Genomic DNA, 18,979 nt, shown 5'->3' with positions numbered 1-18,979 from the left:
TCCATTTATTCTTTTGCGTAGAGACTGTCCAGTTTGGCCAATGTACATGGCAGAGGGGCATTGCTGGCACATGATGGCATATATCACATTGGTAGATATGCAGGAGAACGAGACCCGGATGGTGTGGCTGATGTGGTTAGGTCCTATGATGGTCCCCTGAATAGATATGTGGACAGAGTTGGCACCAGGGTTTGGTTCCTGGGTTGGTGTGTTTTTGTTGTGTGGTGTATAGTTGCTGGTGAGTATTTGCTTCAGGTTGGGGGGCTTTCTGAGTGGTGTGCAGGGTACAGAGAGTGAAGAAGAGTCTGTATAACAGGAAAGGCAATCAGCAGATACTTTTTTAACAGTCAGTAACAAGATTCCAGAGGAATCCATCTTGGCTATTTGGATGCCATTGACTGTGGCACTTGAAACAAGTTAGACACATGTTGACTCTTGTGTCTTAGTTCTGAGGATGTCTAGTCTTGTCTCTGGAGTGTCAAGCTCCTTCCTACCTGTGCTTGAAGAAGTCAACAACTGGATTGAAGCTGACAATTGGTGCCTTAGACATCTCAGCCCTGGAGCTCAGGATGAAATCCCAGCTGGCGTGGGCATGAGCTGAGAGAGATTGGAGAAGGATGTGGCTAAGGCTCAGTCTTTCTCTGTGTCTGAGGAAGCTTTCACTGAAGTTCTCCAGAAGAAGCAACTAAGCAGGCACCCCTAACCTTCTGAGTCTGCCTGGAACAAGAGCAGCAAATAAGCAATGGTCAGGGATATGACATTTGCCTAAACAAAATAGCCACTTAGACTGTTGAATGGAATAGCAGCACCACAGAGTGGCATTCCTAAAGCCCAGAGATTTAACATCTACCATAGCAGCTCAAGTCTCCGTAAAAATGCAAGGGGAGAGGAGGCGGCTCCAAGCCTATTATCTATGAAAAATTAGTAAAAGAAAATAGTAAAAAAAATACTTTAAAGCCAACAGGCAATCTAAAAGTTAGCAGCCTGACAACTGTATTACCTAAAACACTCACTGCAACTGAACTGAAGAGAAGCAGGCAGACTGAAAGGATTCCATCTCTCTACCAAGGGTGGTAAGAAAGAACTTGTGTAGGTATTGGGGGTTAGGTGGAGATAGAAAGAACCTGCAAATTGTAGAAATGGATGGCCAGAAGAATCTGATCTCAGGTGTATGGGGTTCACCTGCAGTAAGAGAGGAATCCATGTGGACAACACATCAATGAAGAACTTAATATCTGTCAATTTTACTTAATTTTAACTCAAGTTTTTTTTCATAACAACCCTTAAAATTACACTTGCAGTCTATAAAAGGAAACTGAACATATGATGGAACAACTTGAAAAACTGTTGAATTCAGATTTCCTTTTCATTATCCTGAGCCTGTGATTTGGCAAAATGAAGCACGGAGTGATGTCTTTATCTTTTGAAATAGGAAGATTATGGAAAGATAAAAAATTCCCTAAGCTTTTTTCTTTAAATCTTGAGTGACTGTTGGAGATAACAGTACATAACACATTTTAAGGGCAGATTTCAAAGCACTTTGCAGTGGTGAGTAAGTACTATAATCCCTATTTGACAATCAGGAAACTGAGGTGTAGAGAGAGGTTAAATGACTTGCCCAAGGCCACACAATTAGGGGCTGAGCAAGGAAAATACTCTATATCTCCAGACTCCCGGTTCTATGCTATACTCACTACTTTTGTAGGGCTCTGTCCATTGTGGCCACTTACCCCCCAGGATGACAGTAGTTTCTCTTTATTAAGGTATACAATACTCTATTCTTACTCAGAAGATTGGCACTGCCTGAATAAATGTTAATCAATCTAGTCACTGTACTTCACCTTGGTTTTTTTAAAGACATCCCAAGAAAAGTATTTTTACACGTATGTCAATAATAGCCACTTTGGCTCTATGGATGTTTTTTCAACACCTAACAAAATTAAACAATTGCTGTAGTTATGGAATACATTGGGCAGCACCACAAAAAGCCTATAGTTATGGTACTACAAGCATAGAGTAGAGCAACACCATGAGATGCTCTCAGTGCTGACCTTCAGTACAAAATTGAAGATTATGTGAGAATCTTGGATTCTAGCAACATCCAAGCCTCAATGTATGACTATGGGAAAATCATTTTACAGCCATCTGCCTCAGTACATCTAACTGAGCGAGTACAAAAAACCAACACAGATTAGTGGGTGAGGTTGTTTGGCTTATGTTATGCAGGAGTTAGACTAGATGTTTCAAATGGTCCCTTCTAGCCTTAAACCTCCCCCCTCCCAAAAAACCCTATGAATAAAATCTAAAAACAATGGTTATATATTTGCAAATACTGTATATAGTTTAACATCCAGAACCCTCACTTTTCTTTACAAAAATTCAGTACTTTTAAAAACCTCAGTGTCTGTAAATGAACAGTTAAGGGACCCAGTCTATTTCTTCACTACCATTAATTCTTCTTTAGTCACTATCACCTTACACATAAGAACATAAGAATGGCTGTACTGGGTCAGACCAAAGGTCAATTTAGCCCAATATCCGGTCTACCGACAGTGGCCAATGCCAGGTGTCCCAGAGGGAGTGAACCCAACAGATAATGATCAAGTGATCGCTCTCCTGCCATCTATCTCCACCCTCTGACAAACAGAGTCTAGGGACACCCTTCCTTACCCCTCCTGACTAATACCCATTAACGGACTTAACCTCCATGAATTGATCCAGTTCTCTTAAGCGTTGTTATAGTCCTAGCCTTCACAACCTCCTCAGGTAAGGAGTTCCACAAGTTGACTGTGCGCTGTGTGAAGAAGAACTTCCTTTTATTTGTGTTAAACCTGCTGCCCATTAATTTCATTTGGTCGCCCCTAGTTCTTGTATTATAGAAACAAGTAAATAACTTTCCCTTATTTACTTTCTCTACATCAGTCATGATTTTATATACCTCTATCATATCCTCCTTAGTCTCCTCTTTTCCAAGCTGAAAAGTCCTAGCCTCTTTAATCTCTCCTCATATGGGACCCATTCCAAACCCCTAATCATTTTAGTTGCCCTTCTCTGAACCATTTCTAATGCCAGTATATCTTTTTTGAGATGAGACCACATCTGTACACAGTATTCAAGATATGGGTGTACCATTGATTTATACAAGGGCAATAAGATACTCTCCATCTTATTTTCTATCCCCTTTTTAATTATTCCTAACATCCTGTTTGCTTTTTTTTGACCACCGCTGCACACTGTGTGGATGTCTTCAGAGAACTATCCACGATGACGCCAAGATCTTTTTCCTGACTCGTTGTAGCTAAATTAGCCCCCATCATATTGTATGTATAGTTGGGGTTATTTCTTCCAATGTGCATTACTTTACATTTATCCACATTAAATTTCATTTGCCATTTTGTTGACCAATCACTTAGTTTTGTGAGATCTTTTTGAAGTTCTTCACAGTCTGCTTTGGTCTTAATTATCTTGAGCAGTTTAGTATCATCTGCAAACTTTGCCACCTCACTTTTTACTCCTTTCTCCAGATCATTTATGAATAAGTTGAATAGGATTGGTCCTAGGACTGACCCTTGTGGGACACCACTTGTTACCCCTCTCCATTCTGAGAATTTACTATTTATTCCTATCCTTTTTTCCCTGTCTTTTAACCAGTTCTCAATCCATGAAAGGACCTTCCCTCTTATCCCATGACAACTTAATTTAAGTAAGAGCTTTTGGTGAGGGACCTTGTCAAAGGCTTTCTGGAAATCTAAGTACACTATGTCCACTGAATCCCCCATGTCCACATGTTTGTTGACCCCTTCAAAGAACTCTAATAGATTACTAAGACACGATTTCCCTTTACAGAACCATGTTGACTTTTGCCCAACAATTTATGTTCTTCTAGGTGTCTGACAACTTTATTCTTTACTATTGTTTCAACTAATTTGCCCGGTATCGACGTTAGACTTACTGGTCTGTAATTGCTGGGATCACCTCTAGAGCCTTTTTTTAAATATTGGCATTATATTAGCTATCTTCCAGTCACTAGGTACAGAAGCTGATTTAAAGGACAGGTTACAAACCATAGTTAATAGTTCCGCAACTTCAAATTTGAGTTCTTTCAGAACTCTTCAGTGAATGCCATCTGGTCCCGGTGACTTGTTAATGTTAAGTTTATCAATGAATTCCAAAATCTCCTCTAGTGACACCTCAATCTGTGACAATTCCTCAGATCTGTCACCTACAAAAGCCGGCTCAGGTTTGGGAATCTCCCTAACATCCTCAGCCGTGAAGACTGAAGCAAAGAATTTATTTAGTTTCTCTGCAATGACTATCGTCTTTAAGTGCTCCTTTTGGATCTTGATTGTCCAAGGGCCCCACTGGTTGTTTAGCTGGCTTCCTGCTTCTGATGTACTTAAAAAACACTTTGTTATTACCTTTTGAGTTTTTGACTAGCCGTTCTTCAAACTCTTCTTTGGCTTTTCTTATTACATGTTTACACTTAATTAGGCAGTGTTTATTATGTTCCTTTCTATTTACCTCACTAGGGTTTGACTTCCACTTTTTAAAAGATGCCTTTTTATCTCTCACTGCTTCTTTTACATGGTTGTTAAGCCACGGTGGCTCTTTTTTAGTTCTTTTACTGTGTTTTTTAATTTGGAGTATACATTTAAGTTGGGCCTCTATTATGGTGTCTTTGAAAAGCGTCCATGCAGCTTGCAGGGATTTCACTTTAGCCACTGTACCTTTTAATTTATTTTTAACTAACCCCCTCATTTTTGCATAGTCCCCCCCCCCCCCCGTTCTGAAATTCAATACCACAGTATTGGGCTGTTGAGGTGTTCTTCTCACCACAGGGATGTTAAATGTTATTATATTATGGTCACTATTTCCAAGCGGTCCTGTTATAGTTACCTCTTAGACAAGCTCCTGAGCTCCACTCAGGACTAAATCGAGAGTTGCCTCTCCCCTTGTGGGTTCCCATACCAGCTGCTCCAAGAGCAGTCATTTAAAGTATCAAGAAATTTTGTCTCTGCATTTCGTCCTGAAGTGACATGTTCCCAGTCAATATCGAGATAATTGAAATCCCCCACTATTATTGAGTTCTTAATTTTGATAGCCTCTCTAATTTCCCTTAGCATTTCATCGTCACTATCACTGTCCTGGTCAGGTGATTGATAACAGATCCCTAATGTTATATTCTTATTAGAGCATGAAATTACTATCCATAGATTCTATGAAACATGTGGATTCACTTAAGATTTTTACTTCATTTGATTCTACATTTTCTTTCACATATATTGCCACCCCCCCGCTCCACGACCTGTTCTGTCCTTCCGATATATTTTGTACCCTGGAATGATTGTGTCCCACTGATTGTCCTCAGTCCACCACGTTTCTGTGATGCCTATTATATCATCAATATCCTCCTTTATCCAGAGGCACTCTAGTTCACCCATCTTATTATTTAGACTTCTAGCATTTGTGTACAAGCACTTTAAAAAATTGTCACTGTTTATTTGTCTGCCCTTCTCTGATGTGTCCGATTCTTTTTTATGTGAATGTTTCTCGTCTGATCTGGCCCCTAGATTATCCTCTTCCATCCTCTCCTCCTGACTAAAACCTAGAGAATCTCTATCATTAGACTCTCCTCTAAGAGAAGTGCCTGTCTGATCCACGTGCTCCTCTGCAGCACTCGGCTTTTCCCCATCTCTTAGTTTAAAAACTACTCTGCAACCTTTTTAATCTTAAGCGCCAGCAGTCTGGTTCCACTTTGGTTTAGGTGGAGCCCATCTCTCCTGTATAAGCTCCCCCATCCCAAAAGTTTCTCCAAACCCCTCCTCTCTACACCATCGTCTCATCCACGCATTGAGACTCTGAAGCTCTGCCTGCCTACCTGGTCCTGCACATGGAACTGGGAGCATTTCTGAGAATGCCACCATAGAGGTCCTGGATTTCAGTCTCTTCCCTAGCAGCCTAAATTTGGCCTCCAGGACGTCTCTCCTACCCTTCCTTAAGTCATTGGTACTTGCATGTACCACGACCATCGGCCCCTCCCCAGCACTACACATAAATCTATCTAGATGCCTTGAGAGATCTGCAACCTTCGCACCAGGCAGGCAAGTCACCATACGGTTCTCCTGGTCATCCCAAACCCAGCTACACAACTGACTGAAAGTTAAAAGAGAAAAGAAAAAATTGTATCAAAAGAGAGAGACTCACTACTGTCTTTCATCAACTACTGGCTCCTGGAAAACACTGGGTCTAAGTTTCAGCCAGTCCATCGAGACCTTTACAGCAGGAAGCGGGTATGCACCCCAAGACTCCTCCTGGAAGTCATTCTGCAGTGGACACTTGCACAGGACTCCAAGAAAGGAAACTGAAAAGACAACATAGAGGAATCCATAACAACTTTTAAAACTGAGCAAAAATCTAATTAAGAAGTGTTACACCATAAATCACTATTTTGAAAGGCTATTTATTTAGAACAAACCACCCTAGTGATTTGAGTTTAAAGATTCCACTGGCAGATCATATCTTATTTTCAATGTACTATTTCTTACCACAAAGTTCATCCATTAACTTTTTAAATTGTTTTTCCTAAAAAGGCTCTGTTTACAACTGAAGAGAGGTGGTAGATTCAGTAGGACAAATAGGTAAGTATCTCCTTACAAGTGAATCAATGGAAAAAAAACAAAAAACTGAAGCGGGGGAGGGTAGAGGGGGAGGAACACAATCCATTTTAAATGTATACTATAAAGGAAGCAAAGAACAAAACAAAAAAATTATTTGGAGTCTCAGTACTTACTGAAGAGGGCAAGTAGCTGTGTCCAGCAAAGCTGCTCATCCTGGCTGTAACTATGCTGTTCAGTTTCATTGCTAAAATCTCGCAGATGATGCAGTTGAAACAGGTTGATGACAGTAATATGAACTAACTGCTGAGAGTTGAAGGCTTTTTGGAATAACAACCTCTGTAACAAAGAAATATATACAAGTGTGTGTACTGGAACCCAGAAAGAATGCATTTGAAAGGGTTAGTTGACTGACTGACATTTCAGACTTGTGGTTTCTATTGTACTGCATTAGCAATGGTTCAGCCATTGGGGAGAAGGCACTCAGATAATCCCTAATAGCGAATTACCCCTCCAACGCAAACATACACTTAAGACGGCACAGGAAGGGGCTCAGTTAAGTGTGAAAGACTTTGCTAGACCTCTATACCTGTACACATAAGATGACATGTACTGTGGGGGACTGGCCCACTCCATGTAGTTTAAATGTAACATGCAAAAGAGTGATTACATTAAAATGTGTGACTATGCAAACTGCACATAAACATATCAGCTAATCTTTTTCCCTTTCAAAATATGAAACAGCAGCAAATGTAGTGTCATGATTAAGATTTTTACAGATAAATCAGGAAATTCAACCATGATGTATGGTTATGCATTATGAGTGTTTCCATATTTAATCCCATGGGACAGAACTATTAATAGTGATGAAAATTGCACATGATGTTTATAAAAATTATCTTGCTTCACTAAGCACAGTAACACTAGACACCTGCCATTCTCTGGCAGATGAAGACTAACTTTAAACCTTTCTGATGCACTGTGATAAGGACTGATATCCAATCTAGCACCACAATCAATTTAGACAAAAATCACATAATGAGCTAAAGTTAGTTGCCTAAGTGAAAAAATGACTTTTCTGAGCCCCATGCCCAGTTTCGTTTTTTGCCTAAGAGCATACAGCACCCTAGATTCTACAAGTGGAGTCAGAAACGTAATGAGACTGCTGGTCTTGTTGAACAGTCCTAAACCTATAATTCTGGATGTAAAGAGAGCTTCGAGTTTAGCAGCATGACCAACCACAGTACCATACAGCTGAAAATATTTCTGAAAATATAGCCCATTGTAATTTATCCGTTTCCTGACATCCAGAAGGCTGAGCTGTTAAATGCCCATTTTGCTTCAGTCTTCACTAAAAAGGAAAGATGAGGACAAACTGGAGAGAGTCCAGAAGAGAGGAACAAAAATGATAAAAGGTTTAGAAAACCTGACATATGAGGAAATGTTAAAAAAAAACTGGGCTTTTTAGTCTTCAGAAAAATAGACTGAGGGAAACCTGATAACAGTCTTCAAATATATTAAGGGTAGTTATAAAAAGGACAGTGATCAACTGTTCTCCAAGTGCAGTGAAAGTAGGACAAGTAGTAATCGGCTTAATCTCCAGCAAAGGAGATTTAGGTTAGATATTAGGAAAAAACTATAAGGATGGTCAAGCTCTAGAACAGGCTTCCAAGGGAGGTTGTGGACTCATTGGAGGTTTTTAAGAACAAGTTGGACATGCCAGGTATGATCTAGGTTTACTTGGTGCTGCCTCACTGTAGGGTGCCGGACTTGACGTCTAAAGGTCCTTCCCAGCCATAGGTATCTACAATTTCATGCTTCACTTCACAACCCATCTCGATAAAATGATTTTCTTATATCATGGGGAGAAGAAAGCTAAAATTATTCAGCTCAGTGTAGCAAATGCCATGTTACAGAACGTGTTGCTTATATATACACAGCACAATGTAGTACACAAAGTCAGGGTGTAATTAGTTCTTGCACACCTTGGATGTGTTCAGTACCGCAGAGCCTTCCACATGCCTGAGCACTGTACATAATTACTAATAAGCATTCTGGAAAGTATCATTTATAAAATGGCTAAAATTAGGAGAAGAACCAGTGATTAACAGTTGGAGGGGCGGTAGCAAGGTTAGTTGTGGTTTTAAATTTTATCTAGCTAAGTCACATTATCTGGAGTAAAAATAAAAAAGCTCATCTGTTTAAATTAGAGAATGTAGCAGTTTTAATTACTGGTTACTCTTACTTTGCAGAGGAGACATCTCAGTTTTGAATGGTTCCACTCCATGAACAGAACTGAAGGCTTTCAAAACACTGCTTTCAGTGGACACTGCTTTCAAGTGTAAACTTTGCCAGCAGGAGAGGCAGGCAGCTTGAGCAGGGTTAAAACATTCTTTACTACTACTAAAGAGTAAATGTAGGAAATCAAAGAAGGAAGCTCTTGGTTCAGAGTTTACTAAAGAATTTAAAGACTCTTCCTCTCAGATGAAACAGTAGTAGTTGGGAGAAATTGCTTTTCACAAAATCTCTTGCGATCATCCAGTTCAAGAAGCAGAGAATCAAATGTGGCACTCCAAGCTCAGAATGCAGCAAATGTTTAAAACATTTAATTAATTTTAATTAACCTTTTGTCTCCGCAACAGAACACCACATTTGGGTAAGCAATGTTAAACTGGAGGAAAAAAAAAAATCATGCTGTCTGTGTAGGTGAGTAGGGCTGACCATTATTAGCCTCGCCACCAAATCTTTGCAGCCAGCTGACCATGACCACCTCATGCGTAGGGCCCTACCAAATTCACGGCCATGAAAAACGCGTTACGGAACGTGAAATCTGGTCTTGTGTGCTTTTACCCTGTACTATAAAGATTTCAAGGGGGAAACTAGCGTGTCTCAAATTGGGGTTCCTGACCCAATAGGGAGTTGCAGGGAGGTCACAGGGTTATTTTAGAGAGGTTGCAGTATTGCCAGCCTTACTTCTGCATTGCTGCCTTCACAGCTGTATGGCCAGAGTGGCAGCTTCTGACTGAGGGCCCAGCTCTGCAGGCAGCAGTGCATAAGTAAAGGGTAGCCTTACCATACCGTGCCATCTTGACTTTTGCATTGCCAGCGGCTCTGCCTTCAGAGCTAGGCTCCCGGCCAGCAGCCGCCCAGCTCCAAAAGCAGCACCACCCTCAGCAGCGCAGGAGTAAGGGTAGCAGTACCGCAACCCCCCTGAAACTCCCTTTTGGGTCAGGACCTCTATAACTACACCTCCATGAAATTTCAGATTTTAATAGGTTAAATCATGAAATTTACAATTTTAAAAATTCTATGACCATGAAATTAACCAAAATAGACCAGAATGGAATTTGTCAGGGCCCTACTCATGCATATCATGTTCTATTTCAGTATGCAAAACACTTACCCTCTGGTCAGAAATACTTTGTCAGTTTTCTTAAAGGAACATGTTTTCCCAGTATATCACATCAGTGAAAGACTAGATTCCTGTATAGATGTTAGATTTCCAAAGTGAAAAATTAGGAATTTTTTGTGGCACTAACCTTGAACTGTTCCTCCAGCCTCTCTCGAAGAGGGCTCAACTTCTCCAAGCCCTTACTCAGATACACGTGGCCATGGAACTTAATAAACGCCTTGATGAAGTCAGACATACCCCATTGAGTTTTCACCTCATCCCGACTGCAGTTTGAGAGAAATAGTTGACTTCAATCTTTGTAAATAGACATAGCTGCATAGACTAAGGATCTTCCAGGCAGAAACAATGCTAATAGCTGCACCCCCTTCTCAGAGAAAGTACAGGGGTGTGAGAGAGAAAAGGTAGTTTCCACTATTGGCTGCCCCAACCCAAGAGATGTAGTGGTACTTGATATAGTGCACTTGCCCTCAATAGTGCTCCCACCCAAAAGTATCTCAGATACAGGTACCTCCCTCTCAATACATATATAAGGTGGATGTGGCTGGAATGGGGGTCAGTGATCTCCTACTCCTCTGTGCACATTTGGTACTATGAATGCTTATCCGTGGTGGGTATACACACAGACACACCAAATAAGGGAGGGAATACTTGCCAGGACACAGTCAAAGGGAGTGTTAGTTATGAATAACTACTCACTTCCTAGAACAGATCAGCCTCACCTTTCCAGTGCTTTAGAAAGTGCTTTTTGTAGATTAGTGGAGGCAGCTGGGAAAGGGAACTTCACAGCAATGCTTCTGCAGTAGTAGAAAATTGTGGTCAGGTGGTCTCCTTTGGAGGAAGCTAAAATAGCCAACTGATTGTAAGGCTGACCTAGGGGAGAAGAGGATGACAATTTCTCATGGAGTGAAGTGATCTTTTCTTCAACTGTAACAAAGCTTTTCCCTCTATTTGCTCTAGGAAAGAATCTTTATTTCAATCTAAATCTTGGCTATAAGGACAGCAAGCTTCCATTTAAAGTCTATATATCCTTTCTACAGATCAGATTCAGATTAATTTGCAGAACCAGTTACCCACCCCATCTCAGTACTGCTACAATTCACAAGCTACAGAACTCATGGTTCAAATTTTCACAAATCTATTAAATGTAAAAACAGATGTAAATGACTTAATAAAAAACTTTGTATAAGCAGGAAGGTACAGTCAAGGCCAGGCAAAGTTTTGCCTCTAACATACCAATCAGAATCTATTAGAAGTTACTGATGTAATACAATTTAAAATACATAGGACAAAAAAGACAGCTCCAAAGATTTAAAAGTCAGTTTTAGATGACTGCTGCAGTAACTGAGTCCTGGTGGGTGTGGCTCATAAAAGTAGTTTGCATTTTTGCTACAGAGCAACCTGCAGCACATGGGAATTTGTATTCTATTAATTGTAGTTGAATTAGTTCTATTCACTACTAGATCACTGCACCTGCATAAGGAGAGAGATTAGGAGGAAAATAAGAGTCAGAAGGCTGAACTACAGAACCACCTCAAACTTGTATGAGTGACTTGCAGACCCACTGTGAATTACTGAATTTTATTTATTAGTAAGTAAACAATTAAAGAAAGCAAAAAATGCTTGTTCATTTGACAAGTGCAGTATAGGTTTAATAATACTTCATACAAAATGCATAAATGTAGTGTAACATATTCTGTAACATAGCTCAGTCTTAGTACTACGAGACCTAACTATAATACTTTGCTATTAAACCTTTTAGAAATGAAAACAGATTGTATGTGAACTATGGTGCATGCAGATTAGTGAATTATCAAGGTTCTACTGTAACTTGTTGCTGGTATTTTATTTTTTTAATAGTCAAGATCTTAAACTATTTTTCCATTTTCTATGGAGAAAAAAGCAAATGCCTTAAATACTGATTTGGGATAGTAAACTTAGCAGAATAGAGGTATCTCAGACTCACCATTGGAGGGAACAAGCTGAGCTGCATGTCTATAGTAGGACTCTGCCTGGCTGGTCTGATTCCTGTAGCGAGCTAAAAAATGAAAGAAAGACAAGTTTAGACAGCAGTTTGTCTTGCTGCTCAGAGGGATAAACTCTCCTCAACATTTCCAAGTATGTGGTCCTGCAGATTACAAGTACATAAAATTTACTTGAGGAGACCCATAAATGTCTTGCAAATACTTTAAAACAAACAGTAGAACTACATACCAAATACCCGAAATAGTACAAGGAACATCAATACACTTTTAGTTGCCCTCCCTTTCCCAATCCTCTTTCAGGTCCAAAAGTCACAGGTCACCAGCTCTTATTCAATACCCTCAAATACACTGTGCCAGACACATTACACAAAAAGTTGTGAATGCTCCCCATACCTCTTGACACTAGGAGTATTCAATACGTAGACCTAATGCTAGGTTATTTTAAAGTAGTTGTAGGTTGCCTTTTAAAATAACCCTTTCTACAAAACGTTTAATCTAGTGTGAATCATATAATCAAAATATGTAAAGCACCACAATAAAATTGTAAATGGACTAAACCTGTTGAACTTAAGTATACCTAGATGCAAAATAAAACAGCCAGACTTAAGAAGTCTAATTTTCATACCATGTAGGAAAGACTGTAACACAGGCTCTCTCTGACATGAATGCCTGTTAAACGTGCCATCTCGTTGCAACACAAATTCTTGTAATAGCTCTTGCAATTTAACAGGTTTCTACTTTTCACTGTCTGACTCTGCAACAAACAGAGCTCCTCCAGATGAAAACACAAGTCTAAGCAAATCATTAGAAAGCTACTCTTCATAATATCACTGCCTTCTTGCATCAGTCTTTAAAGGTCTCTAACACCCCAGCATTACATTCAGACCTTTCAACCTGTTCAAACTGTTCAGTCTACAGGCAGCAGTTCAAGGCAGAGTACTTGGCCTAGCAGCAGCACAGGTTGCATAGATTCCTTTCCAAGTTTATGCGATACAGAGCATCTCATCTCTCCTTGCTTCAAACACTCACCAATGTCTCCAAGGTGAACAAGGCAGTGCTGGCAGATGTATGAGCAGGAGCTAGACTGCGGCTTCACAATGGCGCTGGTGTGCGTCTGTTTATTGCTGATAATTCCCAGCTGGGAGGACTTCACACGGCAGGGCAGGTCTACATTAAACACTGTGCACAGCTCCTGTAATAACTAGAAGAAAAGCCCTAGTTTAATAATAAAAATCAGACAGTAATCAACACAGCAATGTAACAGTATACAGCAGTGCAAATACTACAACAAACAAACAACAGAGTTGCATACCCCATCATGGAGAGCACCTCCATAAAGAAGGCATGTTCCCCTTACCTCACTGCCCAGAGGTAGACAAATAGGGGGCAGAGAGCAGATGCAGATCTGTTATGGTCATTTTTAAATCTTTTCTGAGAACAGCAATTACTAGTAAGGTTATCCCTTCAAATTCCTGACTCCAATGACTAGTTTGGGTAAAGAATTCACAGGAGAACAAAATTTTTGAATTATTATACTTTCTTAAATGGGCATCCATCGTAATCTCTAGTTATACAGTACGGTCCAGTGGATACACACAATGCTTCAAAGCTGCCATATAGGTATATTAGGACTTGAGCAAAAACATACTTTAAAGCAGTGGTTCTCAAACTCGAGACACCACTTGTTCAGGGAAAGCTCCTGGCAGGCCAGGCCGGCTTGTTTACCTGCTGCGTCCGCAGGTTCGGCCGATCGCGGCTCCCACTGGCCGCGATTCACCGCACCAAGTCAATGGGGGCTGCAGGAAGCGGCATGGGCCAAGGGACTTGCTGGCTGCCCTTCCTGCAGGCCCCATTGGCCTGGAGCGGCGAACCGCAGCCAGTGGGAGCCGCAATCGGCCGAACCTGCGGACACGGAAGGTAAACAAACCGGCCTGGCCCGCCAGGGAATTTCCCTGAACAAGCGGTGGCCCAAGTTTGAGAACCACTGCTTTAGAGGACTAGTTCAATGGGCTTTAAGACAAGATGCTGCCAATTCTTTGTAGCATGTCAATACACTGCTATCTGTTGTCCAGAGTTCAAGAAACAGGCTTGAAAGAAAAATTTCTTATGTTTTTTTGCTTTCAACGTAGAAGCTGAGAGTACACAAAATTTATAGTCTGTGTAGGATCCCATTCCCTTAAAATACTGTTAATGAAATTCGTGGAGAAGGAAATCCAAGATCACTAAGCAAAAACTTGGATGGGAGGAGAGCACTACCTTTTCTTTATGGGAAAGAAGCTCTTGTGTCCAACTGCCAGAGGCAAAGGGTATATATAATTAAAACCTGAACAATTGAGAGGGGAAGGGATTTTTAGTCTGATTGAGCAGAGCTGAATGTTAACTACAACAATTTTAACGTCCCTACCCCTTCAGATAAAAGCTGAGAGAGTGCCCACTCCAGTTCTCTAGTTGCTCATGGCATCCTCTGGCATTTTGTCTGACGTGATATAACGCCAAGACAAAAACTACTGGTGAGAGACTCAAGTTCCAAAGTAGAGACAGTTGTTACTGGATCAAATAGCACTCCCTCAGATCAGTGTTCAGAATGACTGAGCTTTGCTTTTTTAATGCTTTTGTAGTTTTGCCTATAGGCTTCTGGCAGAAGCTCTTGAACCAAGAGCATTTTGTTTTACCATCATGGAAATACCTATGTATGGCCTTATTATTAAGAACTGGACAGAGATGTAAGGAATACTTTGCAGTCCTGTAAATTCACTTTTCCAAAAAAAATATTAAAAGGAGAATAAAGTGTCTTTTAGCTTCATATTAGCTGCAGACAACTGAATCAAAAAAGAGAGGCAGGTGAGACAGTCAACTCTTATTTATGTATTTGGCACAATCTTCCAGAGTCTGAGTAATCACTTGGAAAGTACCTGTCTTGGGCTACAACATCTTGGCAAGGTTCAAGAGTCTCCCAAGAGAAGCACCTTATTTCATAATAGGCAAATACTGAATAATAAGCCTTCTCCAAGACAGAAGACTCAAACTTTTAACTTAAAATGTGATATGGTGAATAAAGAACAATATAGAATTAGTCTTGTGATGAATAAAGAACAATAATCCAGAAATAAACATTGCATTACTGGGACAGGTAAGAGCATTTCTTCCACTTGTCTTTTTAACAATAATTCAGACAAAGCCTTTGAAGGCATACAAACTCAAAAATCCTCCTCTGATGTGCCTCTGTATATCAGAATTGCCACTAAGTAACAAAGAAGGACTAATTGTGTTCTCCAGCTGGAGATATGAAGGGTCACACATAGATCATGGCCAATCGATCAAGGATGGATAAGCAGAATGTTTCCATTCTCAGCTAAATCTACATAGGAAGCACAAAAGGGAACTGTAGCTGGTACAGCTGATGGGGACAGGGAGTTCATATCCCAAAAGTTCTTGGATGTCATGGTCTCCAACTTAGCAACTTTCTTGACTCAAGAAAGGCACAGATGTGTCCACACCTAACCATCTTCAAAGTTACAGTGCATAGATGGGGAAGCTATGAACAGCCTTGAAGGTTAAGAGGTGAAATGCAGTACCAAAGTCTGCTTCAATTGTCCAGACAATACAGAAAACAGCAGCACAGAAAAAACATATGGCATCAAGCATTTATGTTTTATGTGCTCCTTGAAGAGTCAAGTCCCTCAAAGCAGCTTCTCAAGAAGTCTTCAATTGCTCTTCTGATATTCAGGATTTCATCCTTCTCAACTGGGAACAAAGTGGATGAAAAAAACCTAGTGGTACTTTTTCAAGCTCTGCTCATAAAACTCACCCCCTGCCTACTTGAACCTTTAGTGGAGTTCTTGCTTCATGCACATTATAGTTACATTTTAAAATGTACTTTTTGCTCAGACAGTAAGAAAAGTCTTATTATATGGACAAAAGCAAGATAAAGAATCCCTTAAAAGCAGAACATCTCCAACTGATGAAGAGGAGAGAAACCTCTGAGGTGATCTTCCAATATACAGTGTGATAGGTATTCATTCTCAAAGATGCCATCTGTACAGCAGTTTCACTCCTGAGCATAAGTAGCTTGAGTGAGGTCTCCAAATGAAAAGCAGATCAATTAGCACTGGAATGAGCAGAGCAAGAAAGACAGCCTATGCCACAAAGTTCATGTTACTTTTATGTTGTTAACATACTTCAGGGAGGAAAGATACTTCCAAAAAACAAAGGTGTAAAAACAAGTAAGGCTTCAATGAGAATCCTCAGACTGTCAGAAGTTGGTCAATTAATTTAAGTGATATCCCAAAGAGAGACCTCCAGGAGACAGGAGAGACTGCTCTGCCTCACCCATCGTAACTCACATGTTCTACAGTACTGTCTGAACAAGGACTCCTCTTCTCAGAATCTGAATTAAATAATGCTTCATGCGGTTGGGCAGGAAAAAATACATTAGCTTTGCTCATATTCAGAATTTAAGCAGACCTCATGCAGCAAATGAAGCTGCTATATTTTGGATATTCTGTGTTGTGGTTCCTATAGGCATCAGACAACGATGTCTTATGATCTTTTTACTGGTAGTGGAATGGTAATGAGAGAGCCCACAGAATAACTGAGGGTCATACAATGAACTTTCACATAAAAGTTAGAGCACCTTGACTTTGCAGATGATATCAGCTTGCTATCCCATGCCCTCAGAGACATGCAAGTCACCACAAATGATCTCCAGACTTATGCACAATTAGTAGGGTTGACAAACACCAAGAAAACTAAAATTATCAGAATCAACACACAAGAAACATCAACAACACTTTCTAGGACTGACATATCACATATCTTGGCAGCATTGTAAGTACAACAAGTGGAACAAAGACATTAAAACCAGAATAGCAAAAGCCAGCCATGCTTTTGTAACTCTAAAACCAATCTGGAGAAACAGAAATTTTGTCCTCCAAACAAAACTTTGAATATTTAACATCACTGTAAAGTGGGTCTTACTATATGGTGCTAAAACTTGGAGTCTTAAGACTACTATCTAAATTACAAATTTTCATGAAAAACTGCCTTAGACAAATCCTCAGTCTCAGATGGCCAAAACAAAAAGGTGAAGAACTCTGGAGAATAATGAAACATAAGCCAATAGAACAAAATATTATGGAACAAAAATGGAGATGGCTAGGCCATACATGGAAACACCCAAAATATTATGACAGGCAGGCATTGGACAGGAACCCTCAGGGCAAGAGGTGGCAACCTAAACCAAGGATAACATGGAAACACACAACAGAAGCAGAACTGAAAGCTATCAAAATGACACGGAAAGAAGCGAAGACTGCTGCAGGAAACTGGCAAAGATGGAAGGCTCTGGTGAAGGCCCTACGTTCTGCATGGAATGGAAAGGCATAAAACGAAAATATCTAGGGCTGGGATTATTAGGAGTGTAAGGAAGTTGAGTGCCCTTAATATTAATCATAACTCTTTTACTGTTAAATCTCCAACACAGCATCATTTTAATTTAATCTTTTTAAACGGAATGACCTTCTATGGAAAGTCATCAGTTAAAAACTATTATAAAAACAGCCCAATGAGTAGAGCCCTACCAAATTCACAGCCATGAAAAACGCATCATGGACCATGAAATCTGGTCTTTTGTATGTTTTTTACCCTATACTACACAGATTTCATGGGGAAGACCAGCATTTATTAAATTGGCGGTCCTGACCCAAAAGAGTTTCAGCGGGGGTTGCAAGGTTATTTTTAAGGGGGGGGGGTGTCACGGTATTGCCATCCTTTACTTCAGCGCTGCCTTTAGAGCTGGGTGGCTGGAGAGCGGTGCCTGTTGGCTGAGCGCTCAGCTCTAAAGCCAGTGCCCCACCAGCAGCAGTGCAGAAGTAAGGGTAGCAATGCCATACTATGCCACTTTTACTTCTGTGCTGCTGCCTTCAGAGCTGGGCAGCTAGAGAGTGGCGGTTGCTGACTGAGAGCCCAACTCTGCAGGCAGCAGCACAGAAGTAAGAGTGGCAATACCATACCACGCCATCCTTAATTCTGTGCTGTTGCTGGTAGCTGCTCTGCCTTCAGAACTGGGCTCCTGGCCAGCAGCCACTGCTCTCCAGCAGCCCAGTTCTGAAGGCAGCACCGCCGCCAGCAGCAGCACAGAAGTAAGAGTAGCAATACCACAACCCCCCTACAATAATCTTGTGATGACACCCCCCCACACACAACTCCTTTTTGAGTCCAGACCCCTACAGTTACAACACCTTGAAATTTCAGATTTAAATAGCTAAAATCATTAAATGTACTATTTTAAAATTCCTATGACCGTGAAATTGACTAAAATGGCCCATGAATTTGGTACGGCCCTACCTATGAGGATTCAGCTGATCACCACAGAAACATCTCCCCAACTTGTGTTCCTTCAAAAGTCAAAAGATTGCTGAGGGATAATTATGGGACCAATAACAGTAGTAGCTGTGTTTATTAAGATTACATGCAAAAAAGCTATGTTAAAGGAAGATTAAGGTTACAAACTCAAGCACCTTGTGTAGTGAAGGAGACTCATCTGTAGGACCCCTCCCTTATTTGTTACAGGACCTAGAAGGCATGTAGTGGATTGCAGGAAAGGAAAGGATGGTCTCAGGGATAAGGCAGCTGAAAGTTGCTCTGGAGAATTGGATTCAATCCCTTCTTCTGCCAGAGTTCCTCCATGATGCTAGTCAGGTCACTTGAACCATACTTTTCAAAAGGTGGTCAACTAATTGTGTGTTTCTCATTTTATGGATGCTTGATTTGAGACTCTTGGTCTGATTTGCAGAAGTACTGAGCGCTCACAGCTGCAACTGAAATCAATGGGAGCTGTGCTTTGAACATATGATGTCCTCTATGATGCTAAAAACTCTAAAAAATCAGGTTCTAGGTGTCTCAAATTGGACAGCCAGTTAGTGAACACTTTTGACTTTACTCTGTTTCTTTGTTGAAAGTAAATTCACTGT

At 40.5% G+C, this 18,979-nt stretch overlaps 1 protein-coding gene across 5 annotated transcripts in view; it reads right to left on the bottom strand.

The window, feature by feature from the left end:
• Positions 1 to 18,979, bottom strand: part of SMG7 (SMG7 nonsense mediated mRNA decay factor) — a 102,355-nt gene that overhangs the window by 42,826 nt on the left and 40,550 nt on the right. For all 5 annotated transcript variants that reach the window (XM_039483754.1, XM_039483756.1, XM_039483753.1 and 2 more), the window contains 6 exons: positions 13,038 to 13,209; positions 11,990 to 12,061; positions 10,746 to 10,896; positions 10,154 to 10,289; positions 6,791 to 6,953; positions 6,205 to 6,361 (listed from right to left, as the gene is read on the bottom strand). In XM_039483754.1, coding sequence (XP_039339688.1) covers positions 6,205 to 6,361; positions 6,791 to 6,953; positions 10,154 to 10,289; positions 10,746 to 10,896; positions 11,990 to 12,061; positions 13,038 to 13,209 — 851 coding nt within the window. The remainder of the gene's footprint in view (positions 1 to 6,204; positions 6,362 to 6,790; positions 6,954 to 10,153; positions 10,290 to 10,745; positions 10,897 to 11,989; positions 12,062 to 13,037; positions 13,210 to 18,979) is intronic.

Source organism: Mauremys reevesii, linkage group 8 (assembly GCF_016161935.1).
Source record: "Mauremys reevesii isolate NIE-2019 linkage group 8, ASM1616193v1, whole genome shotgun sequence".
Classification (NCBI taxonomy): Eukaryota; Metazoa; Chordata; order Testudines; family Geoemydidae; genus Mauremys; species Mauremys reevesii.
The sequence above is the reverse complement of the archived record's forward strand: the minus strand, read 5'-3'. Positions and strand labels throughout refer to the sequence as shown.